This window comes from Mustela nigripes, chromosome 14 (genome assembly GCF_022355385.1).
Source record: "Mustela nigripes isolate SB6536 chromosome 14, MUSNIG.SB6536, whole genome shotgun sequence".
NCBI lineage: Eukaryota > Metazoa > Chordata > Mammalia > Carnivora > Mustelidae > Mustela > Mustela nigripes.
This window is the reverse complement of record NC_081570.1, coordinates 22,927,415-22,939,911: the sequence shown is the minus strand read 5'-3', so window position 1 is coordinate 22,939,911 and position 12,497 is coordinate 22,927,415. Positions and strand designations below refer to the sequence as shown.

At 39.9% G+C, this 12,497-nt stretch overlaps 1 protein-coding gene across 12 annotated transcripts in view; it reads left to right on the top strand.

The window, feature by feature from the left end:
• The window catches only part of PUM1 (pumilio RNA binding family member 1), a 141,421-nt gene that overhangs the window by 59,472 nt on the left and 69,452 nt on the right, over positions 1–12,497 (top strand). For 8 of the 12 annotated variants that reach the window (XM_059376947.1, XM_059376943.1, XM_059376948.1 and 5 more), the window contains exons 4-5: positions 9,896–10,004; positions 10,977–11,155. The exons of 3 other annotated variants lie outside the window; for them this stretch is intronic. In XM_059376947.1, the coding sequence (XP_059232930.1) occupies positions 9,896–10,004; positions 10,977–11,155 (288 nt within the window). The remainder of the gene's footprint in view (positions 1–9,895; positions 10,005–10,976; positions 11,156–12,497) is intronic. One more of the 12 variants, XM_059376944.1, reaches the window with a different exon arrangement.

The window sequence follows — 12,497 nt, the reverse complement described above, 5'->3', positions numbered from 1 at the left end:
TGTGTTTAATTTCCCAAATGAAGTTGTTCACAGTGATTGTGTTCTCTGTGTGGTCAGGAACTACTGTGCTCCTTTGAAGAGAGTGCACTGCGGAGTTCAGCAGTCATCAGTTGAACCGACTGCAATTCTGTCCTCACATTTTAGATGTACAAATTCTTGTAACGTCTGCTTGATTGCTCTTTTTGCACCTACTGTTCCCCAGTGACCCACCATGGATCTTCAGGGGATCTTTAAAACTTTACCCATTGAACCTGTGTTCTTAAACTCGGAACACCATGTTTGTATGTACTTGGGTCCTGTTTTCATCTAGACTTTGCAATCAGCTGACACTACAGAATAGATTTCTGGTTAAAAGAATTTCAGTGATAGATTTGTGCATACTTACTGACTTCATTCTTGATCATCATAATGGGCTACGAATCCTCATTTTTGAAATTACATAGTTTTGTTTTTAATTTTTAATTTTTTGTTCATTTATTAGAGGGAGAGCAGAGCATGAAAGAGGAACACGAGTTGTGGGGAGAAGGGCAGTGGGAGAAGGATAAGCCAGGCAGGGAGCCTGCAGATTCAGATGCGGGACTCCATCCCAGGCCCCCAGGATCATGACCTGAGCAGAACTCAGGTTCTGCTGACTGAGCTTAACTGACTGGGCCACTCACGCGCTCCAGTTTTTCTTTTCTTTTTTTTTTTAAATGCTTTGAAAGCTGAGAGAGGCATCTAAGCAGCCTTTTTGTACCTTCCTTGCCCCCATTTCCACAGGTTCCTTCTCTGTTTCATACCTAGTTACTGCAGTGACCTTTTTGCTTAGCTTCTCAGAATCCATTTAACTTGCCTTCACCCCATTTTATGGAGGAATATGAGACTAATTTTCTGGACTTAATTTTTATGATGTTACTTCCCGTTGCTGTCTATTGCATTAAGAACCTAATGCTTTGGTGATCCATGAAGCTTCACTGGTCACTGGACTAATTGCTTTTCTACCTTTCCTTACTGCTTTCCTGTGCCACTGGCTAGACTCCTTTCTTGGTGGGCACCTGGCCCGCTTGCTTTTCTTTCTTTCTTTCTTTCTTTCTTTCTTTCTTTCTTCCTTCCTTCCTTCCTTCCTGCCTGCCTGCCTGCCTGCCTGCCTGCCTGCCTGCCTTTGCTCTTTGTGGAGTGTCCTTCCCACTGTCTCTTCACTCTGAACTCTCCCCCTTCTATATGGCGGTCCTGACCAGTCCTGTCGCTACTAGTGTTCCTTTCTTCATCCAAAATAGGTGGTGAAGTTTAACAGTCTGAAGCACACTGTAAGTGTGCTTAAAATGAATGCCTGCGAGCTACATCTCTTTGATTCCTGATAGGTTTTTCTTTTTACTTTTCTATTTGGGCAAAGAGAGTCTTTTACTACTTTTATTTTTAGTAGTAGCTACAATAGGTTGTGCATTTCAGGGCCTGTTCAAGTAGTACTTCACTTTTTGACATCAGTACTTCAGATCTGAAACTCCTGAAACTTTTCAGTAGCCAGAAGAGCAGTAGTGGTTTTCCAGATGTGAGGTGAGGGTTCTAGAAGGTCAAATTTTACTTCATATTGGCCAGGCCTAAGTGATTTGTGTCATTTCATCCTTAGTGGTGGGAGTATTTCTGAGGGACATTAGATGTAACTATTGACTGCTAATGAAAAGTGCTTAATAGCTGGCAAATATTTCTCAAAAAATCTGTTAATTTTGTATACCGTATAATTATAATTATGTAAAATAATAAACTTTTCTTCTTGAAAAGTCCATTAAATTTTAACCAAAAGAGATATTTACTTAAGAGACCAGTAATGTGTAAATTGTTTTCAGTAGAGAGCATCTTGACACCTAGATGAATAGCTTAAGCAATAATTACAAGGTGCCATGTTCTGAATTTGCCTGGTAGAAAAATGTGAAAAATACTGATTCTTGGACTGTGTGTGTGTGTGGTGTGTGTGTGTGTGATTTGAATGTAGTGAAGCAGGACATAGTGTTTTAATATTTAAAAATAATCTTTACATGTCAGTATTATTTAATTAAAAAGAATGCAGGGTGCTTCCTCAATTAGAAGATATATAAACAGGAAGTGTGAATTGAGAAGATCCTATTCATTAAACTGAAAAAGAATATGAAGGGCGCCTGGGTGGCTCAGTGGGTTAAGCCGCTGCCTTCGGCTCAGGTCATGATCTCAGAGTTCTGGGATCGAGTCCCGCATCGGGGTCTCTGCTCAGCAGAGAGCCTGCTTCCCTGTCTCTCTCTCTCTGGCTGCCTCTCCGTCTACTTGTGATTTTTCTCTGTCAAATTAATAAATAAAATCTTAAAAAAAAAAAAAGAAAAAGAATATGAAAATCAAAGCACCATAACCATATATATATATATATATATATATATATTTATATATATATATATATATAATTTATTTATTTGAGAGAGGTGGGGAGAAAGAGAGAGCATAAGCTAGCATTGGGGGTGGTGGTGCAGAGGGCCAGAGGGAGAGGAAGAAGCAGACTGCTGCTGAGCAGGGGAGCCCAACTCAGGGCTCTATCCTAGGACCCTGAGATCATGCATGACCTGAGCTGAAGGCAGACACTTACCTGACTGAGTCACCCAGGTGCCCCTATACTTGTTTTTAATTAAAAAAAAAAAAAACTGAGTTGTGATTAAACCATTGAAAACGTTCAACATTCCTTATGTAAGCTACAGTTTTCAGAGTGGATTAGATGTTATTAACTGCTTGCTTAGAAATATTTGCAACGTAAGGTGAGCTCTTCTTAAAATTGCCACTAACTTTGGTTACTGTGAAGTTAGGTTGAAGTGAAATGTGTCAGTTTAAGAGAAAATGTCTTATTTGTAGGAAATTCCATACCACCAGAATCTCAATTTTTGTTTATTAGAATATCAGTTCTAAATCATAAAAGTATATTATATTTTGTAACAAGTCATTCATAATGCTACCACACCAGTAAGAACCTATTTCAGTTTTTATTTTTCTTTACAGTCTTGATCCAGAAGGGAAGAATGCATAAGAAGTAGTAGTCTTTACACATGCAATTTTGTATTTTACTTTTAAAAGTTAGTGTTTTTTTGTAAACACACGTAGTCCTTGTGGCTGTTGTGGACGAGCTTCCGTTGTGCTTACATAGCGACCTTGGTGAACATTTAGCTTGCTCCCAACATCTTTGCTCTTAGACTTTGAACGTAGAGGGTTTTTTCCCTTTTGAATTGTCTTTTTGTTATTGTTGAGATAGATTCTCAGGAATGAATGTGACCCTTGATGGACTTACTTTCTAAACTCTTTACCAAAGAATTATCCTAACAGTAAAGTAAATGGATGTACCTTTTTTTTTTTTTTAAGATTTTATTTATTTATTTGACAGAGAGAGAGCACAAGTAAGCAGATCGGCAGGTAGAGGGGGAGGGGGAAGCAGGCTCCCCGCTGAGCAGAGAGCCTGATGTAGGGCTCTATCCCAGGACCCTGACATCCTGACCTGAGCTGAAGGCAGAGGCTTAACCTACTGAGGCACCCAGGCTCCCCTGAATGAACTTTAAAAAAAAAGTCTTGTAAAATATATTGATGTATATTTGTCTTGTTAAAAGCTTTTTTTCTTATTAAAGCTTTAAATGACTTATGAGTGTAGTTCATAGTATTTATGAAAGCACTTTGTGTCCCGTCTCACTTGATACCCCACCAAACCTTTATGACATGGGGGTTGGGGCTAGGCCAATCCCTAGGCATTAAGCTTTTTAGAAGGGATTTCTGAAAATTATACAATTGTCACACATCAGACCTCTGCCTAGAACATGTGACTGTCAGTGGCTACCAACTATACTTCTTTATTTCAGTCAGTTCTGAGTGGTTCTTTCTTTGAGTTGATGTCAAATTCTTTTAATGCAATAAGAATGTGTGCTAAGAGATTAAAAAATTTGGGCAGGGGCTATGTCTTCCCACCTGGTTAAAATACCAGGTATTTGACTCCTGCATTGTTTACATCCCAGTGATGAAACTAGGCTTGTGTTGGAAGTTTGCGTTGCCAGCTAACATGATCGAACCTGATGGTGCCTCCAGGGCTGTACCATGCATCCCTGCGAACAGTCCTCCTTAAGAAGCCTAATTTCTGCTCTGAGAGACAGCTCTATGCAGCCTCTGTTGAGTATGTCAGCAGTTACCTGGTATTTTATTTCTCTTGAGTGCAGAGTACTTGTTGGAGTGTGCATTTGGGTTTGAGACCTCAGGAAACCTCACTGATACTTTCCTGTGCAAATATTAGTAACCATTGTGGTCAGACAAGTCCAGTCCTTAATAATCATCTTGCCTCTTTGTTTTTGCAAAGCTGTAATCATGGCTCTTTTGTTAGGGCTCTTAGTTTTATGGGATTTACGCTGAAGTGGGTTGGGTGATGCTGTGCTCACATCTGCTAGCTGAGTACTGAGGAGCATTTCATTGACTAGCCATTAGTAGTGTTCTTAAATGATAGTAGCAGCTGATTTTTTTGAGTGGTTGCCCAGAGCTCAGCATTGTACTGCCTTTTTAAATTTATTTATTTATTTAATTGACAGAGACAGAGAGATCACAAGTAGGCAGAGAGGCAGGCAGAGAGAGAGGAGGAAGCAGGCTCCCTGCCTCACCGAGATCCTGATGCGGGGCTCGATCCCAGGACCCTGAGATCATGACCTGAACCGAAGGCAGAGGCTTTGACCCACTGAGCCACCCAGGTGCCCCTGTACTGCTTTTTTACATAGATCTCATTTAATGTTCACAACAGTTCTTTATAGGTGAGAAAACTGAGGCCAACAGGGATTAAATTCTGAGTTGGGATTTTAAATCAGGTTGGTTTTTAAAAATGATTTCAGAGTGCTGGCGTGTATTTTACTACCATATTATATATTATTTCTTAAAATAAGAAGCCCTTTATTGTCTATATCTATTAAAGGGCTCTTAGTGGGGGCTAATGTTGGATTGATCGTGCAAGGTTGGCTTCGGGTATTGTCTCTTTTGTTAGGTGATAAAAGAGAAAAGGTGTTTCCAAACAAAATCTAGAGGTTTTCCAAGTGGCTGACATTGCTTATAAACTAGTGCTTGATTTCTCTCTTGTTCTCCAGAAGCCTCATGAATATGCTTACTGATTTTTTTATTTTCTCTAAGTCGTCGTCTTTTATAAATCCGTAGTTCAAGCTGAGATAAATAGTGTGTGTGTTTTTTTTCCCTAAAGGTTTGAGAACTGACACTATTAGGGGTTTGGGCCAACTAGGAATCCCATTTCATGGGACAAGACAGGGAAGACTATAAGGTCTGTTGTATGGTTGGGTAGGATGGTGGGACTTCCTAAGTCCTGGTTCTCAGTTTGTAGGTCTTAAAAGGGATTTCCATCACTAATTCAGAAGCAGTTAGCTTATGGGATTGACCTACACTAACAAGAACCACAAGAAACTTCTGTATGAAAGTCAAAATGCAGTGTACTGATTTATAAGGAGAAATAATAACTCTCAAGTGAACAAGGTAATTGTGTTCAGTGATCAGCATGCTTGGCTAGAGGAGGAATCCAAGTTCTCATAAGAAGTTTGCTTGCTAAGCAGAGTCTGAGCCAGGGAAGTTAGTTGGATGTTTTTCGTGGCTAGTGTAATCAAGCTACTATCTAGCTTGATGCGTTAATTGCTTTTATAAGGATAGGCTTCTTTGTGCATCATATGCCCTCTCCCTAAATATGCCAACTGGGTCATACTACCTGATTCCCTGGGTCTCTTGCTTTTGTTGGACTCATTCCTAATTTCAGTTATCTTCCTTTGGAATTGTCAAATCTTTTAATCCTCTTATTGCCTAATCTTTCTTTAAAGTAAATTTTGTAAACCTCTGCTGTGATCTGTTCCTTTTTTGTCTTGTCAAAGAACAGTTTTTTTTTTTTCCAAGTTCTTGATGGGATAAAGGGGAACTGTTTTCTCATGCAATAGTTGGATTTAAATTTGTTGATTGGATTTAGGTGTGGCTTGAGTGAAGGTTTGGGAGCTCCCAGTGTTGATGCCAGTGGGTTGGAGAACAGATATGTTTTAGCCAGTACTATCAAGACGTTAACTCCAGAGGGTTGCTATTGAATTTGAAATAACAACTGGAGTCTCATCATCACTTAGTTTTATTTTATAATTCAGTAGATTATAGCTTCTTTCATTCTGATCAGATTAGAACAGTTAATGTTTTCAGTTGACTTGAATATGTGATTGCTATTAGTTCTCAGTAAGCTTAATATGTGTAAGACCATCTAATTTTGCAGAAGTTTATACGTTTTTTAATACAGAGGGACTATAAGACAAAGTAGGGGAGAACATGACAATAGAAAGCATGTAATTTTTCCAAATTCAAAAGCACTTGGATTTTAGACATTTGAAATGGAACGAGACAGGCTTCTTAAAAACAAACTTGAAAAGAACTGTGTAGACTATCAATCAAAGCAACCCTGTTTAAATATATTTGTAACTGTATTAGTTCCTGTTGCTACCTAGTAGATCACCTCAGAATTTAGTGGCTTAAAACAACAGAGTTGTTTCCACCTATAGTTTCTGTAGGTCACCCAGTCATGGCTTCGAAAGATCCTCTGTCTCAGGGTCTCCCACACCCTGCACTCAGGATTCCAGCTGGGGCTGCAAGTCATCTCAGAGTGCAACTGGGGAAGGCTCTGCTTCCCAGCTCACTCTTGAGGTTATGTCAGGATTAAGCTCCTCACAGGTTGTTGGACAGAGGGCCTCAGTTCCTAGTGAGTTGATGTCCCATGACCTCGCTTGGTTTTTTGCCATGTGAATCTCTCTGCAGGGCAGGTCACAACATAGCAGGAAGCTTCATCAAAGTGAGCAAGCAAGAGGGCAAGAGAGAGTTGAACGCAAGAGGGCGAGAAAAAGAAATAAGACAGTCAGTTTTTTGTAAGATAGTCTTGAAAGTGATATGTCATCACTCCTGCCATGTGTTACTCCTGAGGAACGAGTTCACAGTAAAGGGAAGGGGATTACATAAGGGCATGAGGGCCAGAAACAGGAGTCCTTTCTGATGCTGCTTACCACACAAGTGAGAGGTGGGGATGGGGATGTTTTAGAGGAACGTGAGAAATGCTAGGTTCTGTAAAATATCCAGACTCAGAAGAGCTTTGCTACATTTGCTTCTGTCTTTGCCTATGTGCCTGGGGTCGGTATTTAAATTTTCCTCCCTTTCGCAGAACACTCTTGGAAAGGTTCCGCCTTTCTCCTTCCCAGAATTGGCATGCTGGCACCTTCCTTCCATTTCCTTTTCTTTATCTCTTATGCACTTGCCCCTTCAGTCCAAGCTGTTTTCATTGATAATAGTTTCTTGACCACCTCACTACTACTTTGCCAAAGCATGTGGCTTTCTAGTACTTGCCGCTGCTTTCTACCATCTGTGTAGGATTTATATTTATTCTAATGATTAATAGTGGGAGATAGGGTTGCCTTTCAGTATCTGATTAGGGTCTTGGGGTTTTTGGTGTGTATTCCTTTGAGACTTGTTGCACCGGTTACTACTTTGAAGTAGAATCTTCACTTTTTAGCACCTTTCTAAACGTTTGTTGTGCTGTTGATCTCTTTTGAGAGAATTTGACTCAGAACCAGTCTTGCTTACATGTTCACCTGCTTTTGCTGGCTTTGCATGTTATGACAGCCTGGCAAACTACAGTGAAAGGTGACAGAATTCTAGAAGTCATTTTTGAAGCCTTGAGTTCAAGGGCTGCTGCTTTCAGTCAGTAAACAGTTTGACAAATTCTAGACAGACTATATTTGCATATGGAGACTGGTACCTGAGGAAGTTTTTCCTTGAGCTTTCAGGAAGGATTTCCAAATTTGACAGAGATTTCCAAAATTGACAAATTTGGAGAGGGATGAGCGCCATATTGAATATATTTTGATCTCCTGTGCTCTCTTTTCTTTATTTTATGGAGAACATCCATTTTTATATGAAAATTCACCAAGTGAGGTGTCCCTTCAGCCGACATTCTTTCTTGTACACACAGGAGAAGTTTGTCCTATTTATTTACAGTCCCTACACATACAGGAGAAAAACCACAATTTTAGTTGGAAAAGATACAACCAGTAGGGAAATATTTATAATCTTGCGAGAGGGCATTTTTGAGACTAAAAGAAAAGGAAGTTTAAAAACAAGAATTCTTGAATTGTACTTGGGTAATTCACATTAATTTTTCAGTGTCCCTTCTGTGATTTACAGCTATTTTTCCTTGGTATGATGCCACTGAATACATTTATTGAGAATCTGCTATGTGGTGGGCATCATGCTTGGCACTCATCAACACGATCTCTAATCATCACAAACTGGAAATTATTTCCTTCAACAGTACAGAGAGAATGAGGCTCAGGACAGTTCAGCAGTTTGTCCTAGGACACATCAAAGTTACCTAGGCCTTCACTTCCTGACCCCACTTGTTCCTGACCCCACTGGTTCCTGACCCCACTGTTTAGCTCTCTCTCCCTCCCCCTTTCCTCCCTTCCCCCAGCCCTCATCCCTTCAAGTTCATAGACCATTTCTGTCCTTGTTTCCCTCAGAGAATGAATCCAAGAGGCTCACTGGAAAGTGACTGCTTATAACTGCGTATCTTCAAGTAAACCTGTGTTTACTAAATGTCAGACCATAAGTGTCTTTCATCATGATCTTACTGAATTAGAAAGTAACAAATGAGGCGTCAAAAAGTGTGTGGGACACTGCTTTGAGCAGGTTTTAACCCAGGCCTACCAGATAGATTTATAGAGCTAGATTGGAATTATGCTAAGAAACCCATGATCCAGATTTGGAAAGCCAAGATTTGATTTTAGTGAGGGCAGAGTTATTCCTCCCTTATCATTGGGGTATAAATTGGAAAGGTAAATTTTCATTGTCAAGGAGGAGAGCAAATGGCTTTGCTTTCTGGTTTTTGGTTCTATTCCTCTGAGAAATTCAGCTTTCTAGGTGCCGCCTTTTATGCTTAAAAGCAGTTACTAAGTATGATTTCAAAGTTCTGAATTTCTTGTCTTATTGTTAGTAGCTGAAATGAAAACATACGTAGAAGTGATAAGGGGGACATTTTAGTGAGTAAAGCTGATGTCCAGAATGCTTTTGGTCTTGTGCACACTGTATTGGGTTTTACTTGAAGGGTACTTTCCATTTCCTTGGTCATAGCTCGTTTAAAGTTCTCATACTGGTTTAGGGCCAGTGGGGTGTGTACATGTCTATGAAGCATGGAATGTTTTGTGAAGTCACTATAATGGCATCACTAAGTTTTGTTAAACTTAATTGAGGTTAGGAGATTTTATTTCCCTTCCAGGAATGGGGAAATAGCTTGTCTGCCTTTCCAGAATCTTGGAATAGGTTTATGTTGTGGTTGGGAAGTTTTCTGTTTGTTTTCTCTTTCTGGTAATGAGTGTTTTTGGTGAATACAATCTCTGTGTGTGAAGGAGGGGAGTTTTGCCTCTAGCATTCCATAGCTGGGGTCTGAGTTCCTGCCCCAGCTTGAGTGACTTTGTATGGCCAGTTAGTAGACATGAAGGCAGAAGTAGTATTTTAGTAATTGTAGGTACTTTCTGTTTCAAAAGGAGTCTTCTTAGCAAGCATTTAGCTAATGGGTCTCACATAACTCCCTTCCCTTCCCACCTCCCATTAAAAATCTTGGCATAGGTTAAGTGAATGATTCTAGATATTTAAGCTGAGCCTCTACTGTGGTGGGTTGATCTGTGGTCCCTCCTTGCCTTAGGCCTCTCTGTGACTTTTACCCAATATACAGTCTGTGTAGTCAGAACACCGTGAGTAAAGACCTTCAGGACACATGAGCATCTGCAGTACCCTTGTCTAAAAGAAAGTGTTGACTGCTGTACTTTCATCCTTTATGAATTCTTTAAAAGCGTCTATTATTTTTAATTTGCAGCAGCTCTTGCCAGGTAAAAAGTTTTGGGAAACAGATGAATCCAGCAAAGATGGACCAAAAGGAATATTCCTGGGTGATCAATGGCGAGACAGTGCCTGGGGAACATCAGGTAATCTAGATCTAGCATCTGTACTGTGATTTATGCCTGTCTTAGAGCTCCTTTCCTCAGCAATTGGCAAGTCATGAATTTCACATCAGTGACATAAGCATGTCAAGCAATGTCCTGTCCTGTAGTATAATTGCCATGAAGGAGCTTATATGATGTAATTTATTAAAACATAATTAACACAAAATCAAATCTTCAATATTTTATTGAAGTGTTAGCTGCAGGGGAGTGGTCTTATTTGAAATGACCATAATTTCAGCTATAACTTCTTGTTCTGTACTGCTGTCAGCATACTTGGAATTAGAAAATCCATGCCTGCCATTTGAAGTTCATGTTTCTTTTTCCTCCCCTTGCTCCCCTGTGTACTGTGTATGGGATGATTTATTTGTAAATGTGGTTGGGACCAAATCAAGTCACTGGGCACGGATGCTCTTCTGACAGACTACCCCTGAGGAGGGTTGGGGAGAACCTGTAGAGGCACACACTGACAGCAGAAGGAAAGAACAGAGGCTAGGGAGGAAGGACACCCACACCCAGAAGCCGATGTGCTTTGTTACAGCGCAGGGTAAAAATGGAACCTCAGATGACAGTGAGTCATCAGAAAATATCAAATTATGTTGTTGGTTTTAAAAAGGGCAGTAAAATCACATATTGTTTTAGTAATATTACCAATAAAATATATTAAAAAGAAATTCTGCTACTTGAAAGGGATAAACAGTTTACCCACTATAGCTAGATAAACCAGTTATGTGAACTGCTGTCTTGCTCTGCTGTCCGGATATATGAGGAGTATGTTCCGTTCTCCTTAGTTTATGTAGAATTTTATACTTAGAGAAAAACACAGTAGGAGGTTTTGGCTCACCTGACCATGGCAGGCTTCCTGATTCCCAGTCATTGGTTTATCCATGAGACATCACTCATAATTTGTTTGAGCCTCTGGCTGCACTGTATCATGCTTGTGTATCTTTTTTGTAGATCATTCAGTTTCCCAGCCAATCATGGTGCAGAGAAGACCTGGTCAGAGTTTCCATGTGAACAGTGAGGTCAATTCTGTACTGTCCCCACGGTCGGAGAGTGGGGGACTAGGCGTTAGCATGGTGGAGTATGTGTTGAGCTCATCCCCGGGCGATTCCTGTCTAAGAAAAGGAGGATTTGTAAGTTGGCTTGAGGAACTTGTTCCTATATCTCTCTTTTTTTTACCCCCCTAAAGCAAAACATGCCTGTTTAGTTTCCTTAGATATTCACAGCACTAATTACAGTGTATTTTAAAACACTTCTGTTGCAATTAGGTGCCAGCAAACACAGTAGGGGATGCAAACTGAACTTTTACAAAACAAAGACGTGATGTTTTGGGGGGGATACATTGATAATGTGAGGTAGAACTGATATCTAGTTCTCAGTTCATTGGTCTATCAGAAGACATTTATAGTTCAAAAAAAAAAAAAAAGAGAAGGAATTAAAATAAGAAAGCTGAAGTTGGGAGTCAATAGGAAATAGATCTGAGAGCAGTGATTTGCCAGTTCATAATAATCCTTAGAGTGGATCAGGTACGTAGGATCGTTCTTGGTTGCTTTGTTTAATTATGGTATAGTCTTTGGCCTTCTTTGAACAGCTTTGCCTCTTATACCTTGCCTGTTAGGAAATTCAAAGTTCCGTTAATTCCAGATCTGTGTGTGATATATATATATATATAAATTTTTTTTTTTGGACTCATCACCATTTGACCTCTCTGATGCTCAGTTTTTGCCAAAGCAGCTTGTCTGCCCTAGCCTCTTCCCATGTAAGTCTTCCTCAAGATGTTTTCCTCAAGCATCTTTGATAGCCTTTCTTTCTCAAAACTCCTTTCTTGTCATCAGCTCTCTAGATGTGGAAAGTGTGACGATGTATTTCCATTTGAATCTTCCTTATTTTGTGTTTTCTGCCTGGTTTTGTATTCCATGTGTTAGTCAGGACACAGCCTGAGACACAGCCTGATGCAGCCTGAATCTGTCTTCCTCTTTACCTCCTGACTTGGCTTGCTTTGGACCTTTTCAAAATCCTTTCTCTGTGAAGTCTTTTTCAGCTAATCCTTTTTGTTGGCAGTCATAGAAAAGACTTTCTTTCTCCCAAATTGTATTAATCATTTTGCCTCCATAACTATCTTATGTTACCTTAGAGTATTGGTTGTCAGTATTTTTATGTCTGTCAGTATTTTTGTTTCTGTTGCTAGGTGTCAAAAGCTTATTCCTCTTTTCTTCATTCTACCTGAAACTTCTTCAGAATAGCAGGAGTTCATTCTTGTTGCAGCTTCCTCAAGTGTTAAGTACAGTTCCATCATATGTTAGTGGACCTTAAATGAATGTTGACTTGGTTGGCATGAGAACAGGTGATGTTTAAGGTAACTGGAATCCATATGGAGTTAGCTTTCTTCTAGGCATGCCAAAGATGATGCTTCAGCTGCCATTGACACTTCCCATATGACTGGAGCTTTTAATTGCACAGGAAAACCAGAAAAGA